Raw genomic sequence first — 10,036 nt, 5'->3', positions numbered from 1 at the left:
GGGGAGGGGGAGGGGAGGGAGGAAGGAGAAGGGAAAAGAAGGAAGGAGGGAAGAAAGGAAGGGCAGGGAGGGAGGGAAGGAGGGATGGAGAGGAAGCCTCCAGCCTGCTTCACTTTGGTCTCTGAAAAACTCAGGGATATTGAGCATGTCCTGTCACTGCTCCATGTCTACCTCTCCCCACTCTCCCTGCTTTGCTGTGATCATCCCTTCTCTGGACCTGGCCGAGCCTCTGTTCCTGGGCACACCAGCCTGGGACAGATACCTTCTTACACCGGTGGAGCTTCCTGTGCTTCCCATAGTCAAGATTTTCTGACATGTCTGTCTGCTGAGTGGACACTCTGTGAGGCAGGGCTCTTGACCCTCATCCTCTGGCCCCCTTTCTTACCCTGAGGCTCCTAGCTCCCCATGCAGATATACTTCTCATCCCAGTAACTGCAGAAGGTTGCCTGTGTGCAGCCTCATCCTGCAGGATGGAGTCTGAGGTTGGACAGGAAGAGGGGCTACTGGTTTGGCAGCAGCATGCCTTAGTGGAGAATACATAACTCTGGAGAGCTGGGAGTCCGCCTTCGGGGATGCCCCATCCCTTAACTGGCTCCAGCCGCTCCTCAGTACCCATGGGACCCACCATTGCTCAGCCCCTTACATAAGATGAGATGATATTTACATATACCTTACAGACATCCTCACAGATATATTAAATCATCTCTGGGTGACTTACAATACCTGACATAATGCAAATGATATGCAAATTGCTATACTGTTTAGGGAATAAAGACAATGACAAGTTCAATACAGGCACAATTTTTTTCAAGTGTTTTGTTTTGGGAGGATGCAAGTGCATATGTATGGAGACCAGAGGTCACTGTCAGGTGTCTTCCCCAACCGCTTCTCCACCTTGTGTGTGTGTGTGTGGTGTGTGTGTGTGTGTGTATGTGTGTGTGGTGTGTGTGTGGTGTGTGTGTGTGGGGGTGGGGGGGGGGGGGGGGGGTGGGGGTGTGTGTGTGGGGTGTGTGTGTGTGTGGTGTGTGTGTGTATGTGTGTGTGGTGTGTGTGTGGTGTGTGTGTGTGGGGGTGGGGGGGGGGGGGGGGGGTGGGGGTGTGTGTGTGGGGTGTGTGTGTGTGTGGTGTGTGTGTGTATGTGTGTGTGGTGTGTGTGTGGTGTGTGTGTGTGGGGGTGGGGGGGGGGGGGGGGGGTGGGGGTGTGTGTGTGGGGTGTGTGTGTGTGTGGTGTGTGTGTGTATGTGTGTGTGGTGTGTGTGTGGTGTGTGTGTGTGGGGGTGGGGGGGGGGGGGGGGGGTGGGGGTGTGTGTGTGGGGTGTGTGTGTGTGTGGTGTGTGTGTGTATGTGTGTGTGGTGTGTGTGTGGTGTGTGTGTGTGGGGGTGGGGGGGGGGGGGGGGGGTGGGGGTGTGTGTGTGGGGTGTGTGTGTGTGTGGTGTGTGTGTGTATGTGTGTGTGGTGTGTGTGTGGTGTGTGTGTGTGGGGGTGGGGGGGGGGGGGGGGGGTGGGGGTGTGTGTGTGGGGTGTGTGTGTGTGTGGTGTGTGTGTGTATGTGTGTGTGGTGTGTGTGTGGTGTGTGTGTGTGGGGGTGGGGGGGGGGGGGGGGGGTGGGGGTGTGTGTGTGGGGTGTGTGTGTGTGTGGTGTGTGTGTGTATGTGTGTGTGGTGTGTGTGTGGTGTGTGTGTGTGGGGGTGGGGGGGGGGGGGGGGGGTGGGGGTGTGTGTGTGGGGTGTGTGTGTGTGTGGTGTGTGTGTGTATGTGTGTGTGGTGTGTGTGTGGTGTGTGTGTGTGGGGGTGGGGGGGGGGGGGGGGGGTGGGGGTGTGTGTGTGGGGTGTGTGTGTGTGTGGTGTGTGTGTGTATGTGTGTGTGGTGTGTGTGTGGTGTGTGTGTGTGGGGGTGGGGGGGGGGGGGGGGGGTGGGGGTGTGTGTGTGGGGTGTGTGTGTGTGTGGTGTGTGTGTGTATGTGTGTGTGGTGTGTGTGTGGTGTGTGTGTGTGGGGGTGGGGGGGGGGGGGGGGGGTGGGGGTGTGTGTGTGGGGTGTGTGTGTGTGTGGTGTGTGTGTGTATGTGTGTGTGGTGTGTGTGTGGTGTGTGTGTGTGGGGGTGGGGGGGGGGGGGGGGGGTGGGGGTGTGTGTGTGGGGTGTGTGTGTGTGTGGTGTGTGTGTGTATGTGTGTGTGGTGTGTGTGTGGTGTGTGTGTGTGGGGGTGGGGGGGGGGGGGGGGGGTGGGGGTGTGTGTGTGGGGTGTGTGTGTGTGTGGTGTGTGTGTGTATGTGTGTGTGGTGTGTGTGTGGTGTGTGTGTGTGGGGGTGGGGGGGGGGGGGGGGGGTGGGGGTGTGTGTGTGGGGTGTGTGTGTGTGTGGTGTGTGTGTGTATGTGTGTGTGGTGTGTGTGTGGTGTGTGTGTGTGGGGGTGGGGGGGGGGGGGGGGGGTGGGGGTGTGTGTGTGGGGTGTGTGTGTGTGTGGTGTGTGTGTGTATGTGTGTGTGGTGTGTGTGTGGTGTGTGTGTGTGGGGGTGGGGGGGGGGGGGGGGGGTGGGGGTGTGTGTGTGGGGTGTGTGTGTGTGTGGTGTGTGTGTGTATGTGTGTGTGGTGTGTGTGTGGTGTGTGTGTGTGGGGGTGGGGGGGGGGGGGGGGGGTGGGGGTGTGTGTGTGGGGTGTGTGTGTGTGTGGTGTGTGTGTGTATGTGTGTGTGGTGTGTGTGTGGTGTGTGTGTGTGGGGGTGGGGGGGGGGGGGGGGGGTGGGGGTGTGTGTGTGGGGTGTGTGTGTGTGTGGTGTGTGTGTGTATGTGTGTGTGGTGTGTGTGTGGTGTGTGTGTGTGGGGGTGGGGGGGGGGGGGGGGGGTGGGGGTGTGTGTGTGGGGTGTGTGTGTGTGTGGTGTGTGTGTGTATGTGTGTGTGGTGTGTGTGTGGTGTGTGTGTGTGGGGGTGGGGGGGGGGGGGGGGGGTGGGGGTGTGTGTGTGGGGTGTGTGTGTGTGTGGTGTGTGTGTGTATGTGTGTGTGGTGTGTGTGTGGTGTGTGTGTGTGGGGGTGGGGGGGGGGGGGGGGGGTGGGGGTGTGTGTGTGGGGTGTGTGTGTGTGTGGTGTGTGTGTGTATGTGTGTGTGGTGTGTGTGTGGTGTGTGTGTGTGGTGGGGTGGTGTGGTGGGTGGTGTGTGGTGTGTGTGGGTGTGTGTGGGGTGTGTGTGTGTGTGTGTGTGTGTGTGTGTGTGTGTTTTAGGCAGGTGCTCCCATGGAGGCCAGGGCAGGAAATCAGACATCCTGCTCTGTCACTCCCCACCTTATTCCCTAGAGACAGAGTCTCTCACTGACCCTGAAGCTAGGCTGGCGGCCAGCAAGCCCCAAAGATTCTCTTGTCTCTGCCCCCAATAGTGCTGAGGTCACAGGTATGCATGGTCACACCCATCTTTTTACATGGTGATAGGGATTTGAACTCAGGTCTTTATGCTTGCACAAAAAAACATTCTTATTCACTAAGCCATCTCCCCAATTCCACTTTTTTTTTTTTTTTTTTTTTGAGATGGGGTCTCTCACTAAAACTAGAGCTCACAGATTGGCGGTGCTGGCTGGAAGCCCCACAGACCGTCCCGTGTCCTCCTCCTAGCACTGGGATTACAAGCACATACTGCCACACCTAGCTTTTTGCATGCATGCTGGTGAAACTGTCTTCATGCATGTGGGCTGACTGGACATGGCCTCGACAAACCACTTCTTTCTGAGCCTCTGTGTTCCTCAAAAGTCTTACAAAAGGCTGTTAGCAAAAATCAGATTCAACACACTTTGTGAACTGTGAGATGTGGGGCCTCAGCTGCAGCCCCCAACATGGTTTCTAGACAGTTCCTTCAATCTCCCACACATTCAACCCTTGATCTGGGCTCTGAGGACTTACCCTGTGCTCAGCCATACCTATTGCCTGCTTTCCTCTACCCAAAATGTTTTCTCTTCCTCTCTCCTCTCTGGTGAGACCTAAAATCCATTTATCAGGCAAATAAGAGCTGATTCATATTCAGGTTTCCAGAATCCAATACAGTGAACACCAGCCAGCCTCATGAAATGAACTCTTGAACCCAATACTCTTGGGGCTGTCGTAATCCAGGTCCTCCAAGGACAAAGGTTCCTCTTCTTGGCTTTGTGGCTGACCCTTGTTTGCATGGCCATTATGGGCAGTACTGTGACTCCATAGATGCCTTGAGTTGATGGGGGTGGGGAGTGGCCAGAGCTGTGCCAAGGACTGGGAGGGGACCCTCTGTGCCTTTGATGTTGATGGTGGCTCTTCTGCTTGTGTCTTGCAGGTCCTCCAGTAAGTGTCCCGGACTCTGTGCTCCTGAAAGATAAGGCATTTATTTGATTCTCTCTGTGTAGCACTTCTATGAAATTAATTTTTTGTTAAAAAAAAGCCAGGGATATAGCTCAATTGGTAGTGTTATTGCCTCATATGTACAAGGTCTTAAGTTTGATCCCCAAGACCACATAAAATCCAGTATGGTGGTGTAATCCTGTAATCCCTGTACTTGGGAAGTGGAGGCAGGAGGATCAGGTGTTGGAGGCCAGCCTGGGCTACATGTCTCAAAAACAAACAAGAAAAAAAAGTATCCATCCCAGACAGAGGCTGTATTATTTTTTTAAGCAGCAAATGAACACAAGGACAGAATTCCCTGAGCTCGACTTACCTACTGGAACATTCTAGATCAGCTTCCTTTCAAGAGAGCTAACATGAGCCTGGCAGGTCCTCTCCAAATCTTTGGCTCAACTTAATGCACAAAAATGCAAGTGCTTCCAAAGTGCTCTGTGGCTGTTGAGATTTCTAAATGCTTTTTTTTTTTAATCTCATGTGCTTTGGCTAAAGGAGTTAGACAGTAGTTCCAAGATAAAGTTGGGCTCCAACACCTGATCCTGGCCTTCATTTTCCTCTTAGCCAGCACACCTTACTCCCAGCTGGGACCCTGTGAGCCTCGCTGGCTGGCAGAGGTGTTGAGGTAGCGTCAGAAGGGAAGGGTGTGAAGAAAGGTCAGAGGGGCTCCCTGAGTTTACCTTGATCAGACAGAGGCTGCTTTGGTTGGGAATCCTGTGTTCTCCTGGGCATGGATGCATCTGCCTTTAATTCCTCTTGACAGTTTTCAGACCCTGATAAACCCCAATGAGTCCATTCAAGAAGCACATTGACAGTTAACTGGAGCCAAAATTAACCTTCCAAAGGAATTCCTTTCAGATGAGCCATTTATTACTGACTTGTCCTTAGCAAGATTCATTTCCCCCGGTCAGCGCCCTTCAAAATCTGGGCTTCTTGGTGCATGTACCACCACCTGGAGCCAAAAAAAAGCAAGCCAAGAAAAATGTGTAGATTATTGGCCACAAGTGCTACTTCCCAGCAGCCCCTTGGAGGCAGCTTGTGCAAACTCGCTGAAATGAGAGCCATAGAGGGCTGAGGATTAATTAAATGGGTTAAGCAAATGTAGGAATTCTTAAGCCACCACTGCCAGGGGTCTGAGAGAGAGGTGACTGCGTATGTGTCAGGCCGTGTCTTGGGTGCCACTTCTCTGAGCAGGTCTGACCTGAGCTGAGGGACAGAGAAACAGGCGATAGGCATACAGATCCACGTATCTCCAGCTTCTGGGGCTTGCTTTCTCAGTTCAACCTATCCCAGGGGAAACAAGGATGAACTGGGATCCTTCTGTGGTGCCCATTGAAGGGACATTTTCAGTTCCTCATCTGGTCTCAGTGGCTGTGACATACCCTTCCAACCCCACGTGTTGTATCTTATTCCATGGCTAGCATAGCGTACCGTACATTCACATGTGCCCTCGTGGCCCTGACGAAAGCCCACAGCCCCTCTAGCCTGGCCCTCTGAGACAGGGAAAGAGGGCTCTGTGCCCCAGAGGCTCTAACCCTTGCAGCTGCCCTGAACTAGCCAGCTACCAAGCCAGCAGTGAGTACACTGCAAACCACGATGAGCACAGCAGGGAAAGGGGGGGGTGGGAACGTGGCGCAACTGGGTTCTAAGCATTGCCATATGGTTTTCTGCTGAAGCGCTGATTATTAATGGCATATTAATTACCACAGGGCCAATCAGGACGAGATGGCTACCCGGTAATTTGTCATTTATTTTTTTGTTCTCTCTCTGGCCTTTCCTCTTAATCCAAAACTCTCCTTCTGAACATTGACTGAACCGCCTCGCTCTGCCTTCTCCTCTCCCCCCACTCCTCAGAAGTTGTACTCTTTCTGTGGTGGGATCAGCGTGAGCTGTGGGCAGACCTTGACCTTGAAGATTTCCAGGGATGCCCCACAGGAAATGCAAAGAGGCTTCCAGAGGGTAGCTCTCCTTCCAACCCAGCATAGCTGCCAAACTGTGGTCTGGTCCTGGCTGGGATGTACCTTCCTAGCGGCTGGGCTCATCGCAGCGCTCAGGATCAGGGAACTGCCCTATTCTAGTTTGGCCTTTATGGTATGAGCACCTCACAAGTCTTTCATAGTTAAGCCAAAAGTTAGCTTATGTTTGGGGGAGAGGTCCTTCCCAGGCCAAACAAGTATCATGCCAGGAACACGGGGAGAAGTGGCCCTGCTGCCATCTGGGCCCTGCCTCTGAAACGGTTAAGGATGACGACAGTAGCTTCCAGAAGTACCAGTGTGCTAGAACAAGCAGGGGCAAAGCCAGGTGTGGTGACACATGGCTGAGGCAAGGGGTCTGTCATGAGTTTGAGGCCAGCCTGACTACAGAGCAGGACTCAACCCCCCAAAAAAAATGAAGGGAGGGAGGGAGGAAGGGAGGGAGGGAGGGAGGGAGGGAAGGAAGGAAGGAGACTGCCTGTGCAAAGAACCTAAGGGGTCTGCCACATACAGGGACTGGTTTACTCTGTGCCTCCAGGCAGGAGGGTGCAGGGAGGGAAATGTTGATTTGTTCAGCAATCTCTGATGACCAGCACTGTCTAGAGTCCAGACTGACTAGCAGTGGTGACATGGTCCCCAGTCCTGCAGGAGATGCCTCCCAGGAGGCTCGGGAAACAGCTAGAACACTCGAAACCCAGGAGTTCCCTGATCCTGAGTATAAGACAAGATGACAGGCATTGCAGTCTTCAAGGAAAACAGTCCAGCTTTGAGCCTAAGAGAGGGCTGGGCTTAAATTCCAGCCCCAAAGCCTCACAGCTGGGTGACCTCAGGGAAGGCACTCACCCTCTCTGAGCTTCTACTTTCTGCTCTGTGAATGGGGCGATGGAGGTCTCCTGCATAAAACATGAAAGGGACCATGAATGTCTTGGTAGGACCTTTGGGGCACATTTACCTCATGCCCAAAGCAACCCTGTGCTGGGCTCTGGCCCCTTTGGGGGTCTCCTGGGTGGTCAAGGCAGCAGGCAGCCTGACCCCTCAGCTGGAATAATGTGGCTCCGAGGGAAATGGGAATGAGATGTGAAGGGCAACCAAGACACACCTTCATCCCACGGAGCACACTAGGATCAGAGCCTACCCTATCCCCAGCACCTCTTTCTGACTAGGGAAGAGTCTGGCCCCCACTCCAACTCCTGTACGTGACAACCAGGGTCTTGGGCAACCACAGGTTTTGCTGGGATATTTCCTCATTTGGGGCTTATTAGCTTGGGAGGACCAGAATTTTAACAAAAACCACCAAGTCACTGGGTATGGTCGCACATGCCTTTGATCCCAGCACTCGGGAGGCAGAGGCAGGTGAATCTCTGTGAGATTGAGGCCAGCCTATGTAGTGAGTTCCAATCCAGCTGGGGCTACAAGGAAAACTTGTCTCAAAAAAAAAAAAAAAAAAAACTGAGTACTAGGGGACTTGGAAAACTCACCCTCCTCTTTAAGCTATACATATCCCCTCTGTTTATGAGGTCACATCCCACTAACCCTACTGTCAATTAAAAATATCCTGTGTAAAAATGCACCCAGTCCATCTACCCTCCCAGCTATCCTGGCTTAGCACAAAGCACTGCACAGCCTCCCTGGTCCCCCATGATGCTCTTGGGGTGATAAGGAGCTGTGGCTCTCTATCCCCAATAGCTGTGTCAGAGTATCTTCCACACAATGCTTAAGCTGCCCTGGCAGAACTGCATCCCAAATTCCAAGTCCAGTTCCTGCCAACGCATGGCTTTCGTACCATCGTGAAGTTGAAAAATCAGAAGTCAAACCATTGACAGCCAGGCCCCTCTCTATATGCAAGGTCCAAAGGACAGTGAGCAGTGTTTTCTCTGAGCAGACAGTAACCCAGGAGCCTGTTTCTCTGGCTGTGTCAGAGCAATTGACTGCTGATGGACATTGTTTTTGCCTGGATGAAGGGCAGAGGCCTGTTCTAAGCAGCTGCCAGGGAGGTCTGCCCCTGCAAGGGCCTCTTCTCTCAGTGCCATCCCTGCTTTCCTCCCAAGTTTGGGACAGGATAGATGGTGGCAAGATGCTCTGTTGCTAACAGTCAGGAAGGAGGCTGCCTGTGGGGTTCAGCCACAGGTTTGAGCCCATCAGGGAGCTGGGGTTCCATTGATCTGAGGTCCCAAAAGAACACCCATAACACACAGGTCACAGCAAACCAGTGTCATCTGGTGCCGGGCCACTAAAGGGACTGATGGAATTAAATGTGAGGTTTAGCATGTGATATGTTTGGCTTCAAGCCTGGCCCACAGAAAGAGATCTGTGAATGCTGGGATTGGAGAGCATAAGGATAAATACAGAGGGCCCCAGTGTCCCTATGGCCTGAAGCAGCTTCAGGTGGCTTCCTGAAAGGCCAGTGAGGGCCCAGCAGCCAGCCATTTCTACTTTCTGTTTGTAGACCTAGGTTCTTGAAACAGCTCCTGGGGTTACCAGGAGACCCAGGCAAGCGGGATCCAATGGGGAGTGAGGGGACTCTGATATCACAGCCCATGACCAGCCTCTGCCAGCTGGTACACAGACTCCTGTTTCTACACTTTACCGACTGAGCAGGTCCGCTGCTGGGTTGGATGTTCCTGTCACCAGCTCCAGGAGCAAGCCTGTTAACCCAGCTATATGCCCCCAAGTACCTGATTCTAGCCCTGCCACATGGGCTGTCCCTTTGCTAAGACCTATGGGGGTGCTGGGGGTGGGGTAACAGGAGAGAAGCAGTCTTGTTCAGAGAGGGATAGACTTCCACAGACTACTTTTGCCTGTATGTTTTGAGTTAAATTACAATCCCTTGGCTTATGGAGAATGGAAGAACCTCAGCCAGGCCTTTAGCTTACCAGCTGTTCACATGGGGTCATCCCAGTAGCTGCATAGTCCTATGGCTGCCTACAAGGCTCCCCCTCAGCAGAAGCACCACGGGCTGTCTGTGGGTCAAGCCCACATCCAAATCTGCGCTCCATTGTACAGACAGACCCAGGCAGTGTTTGACCTCTTTTTAAAACCTGGAGAGATCACATCTGCTGAGCCAGAGGATTAAATGTGATGGTATCCACAGAGTCCCCTCCACATGCAGCCCCCCACCACACCGCTGTCTTTTCTCAAGAGAAGGAATGACAGGTTTATGATGGGTTCCCAATCTCTTAAGCATTCTACAAATGTATTGGGATATCACAAAAGCTTGTCCATGAAAAATAATTTTTGTGTTATGCTTGGGGTTGAACCCAAGGTTTCATGCATGATAGGAAATTGCTGTACCACCGAGCTACAGTGCCATCCCAAAATAAAGTGTGTGTGTGTGTGTGTGTGTGTGTGTGTGTGTGTTCATGTGTCAGCAAGCTTCAGGGATTTGCTTGTCTCCTCGCCAATCCCAGACCCCCAGTGCTGGGGTTACAGTAAATGCCACCATGCCTTGCTTTTATATGGGTGTTGGGGATCCAAACTCAGGTCCTCATACTTGCCAAGCAAGCACTACACTTACTGATCCATCTCCCCAGCCCTCCAAAATAAAACTTGCAAGCTGAGGATATGCCTCAGTTGGTAGAGTGCTTGCCTAGCATGCACAAAGCCCTGGATCCAATACCTAAGTAGGCATGTAGGTGTATACCTGTAGTCCCCACACTCAGGAGGCGGAGGCAGGAGGATCGGGAGTTCAAGGTCATCCTCAGCCACGTAGTAAATT

At 53.3% G+C, this 10,036-nt stretch overlaps 1 protein-coding gene across 1 annotated transcript in view; it reads left to right on the top strand.

Annotated features, from left to right (window-relative positions):
• The window catches only part of Col23a1 (collagen type XXIII alpha 1 chain), a gene marked incomplete at its 5' end in the record, with an annotated part of 364,233 nt that overhangs the window by 307,543 nt on the left and 46,654 nt on the right, over window positions 1-10,036 (top strand). Inside the window, 2 exons of the mRNA XM_008833774.2 lie at window positions 4,290-4,297; window positions 6,058-6,084. Coding sequence (XP_008831996.1) covers window positions 4,290-4,297; window positions 6,058-6,084 — 35 coding nt within the window. The remainder of the gene's footprint in view (window positions 1-4,289; window positions 4,298-6,057; window positions 6,085-10,036) is intronic.

The sequence above is a fragment of the Nannospalax galili genome, unplaced genomic scaffold (genome assembly GCF_000622305.1).
Source record: "Nannospalax galili isolate Female #2095 unplaced genomic scaffold, S.galili_v1.0 scaffold1877, whole genome shotgun sequence".
NCBI classification, from domain to species: Eukaryota; Metazoa; Chordata; class Mammalia; order Rodentia; family Spalacidae; genus Nannospalax; species Nannospalax galili.
Note: the sequence above shows the minus strand (reverse complement) of the source record. Positions and strands in the feature narration are given on the sequence as shown.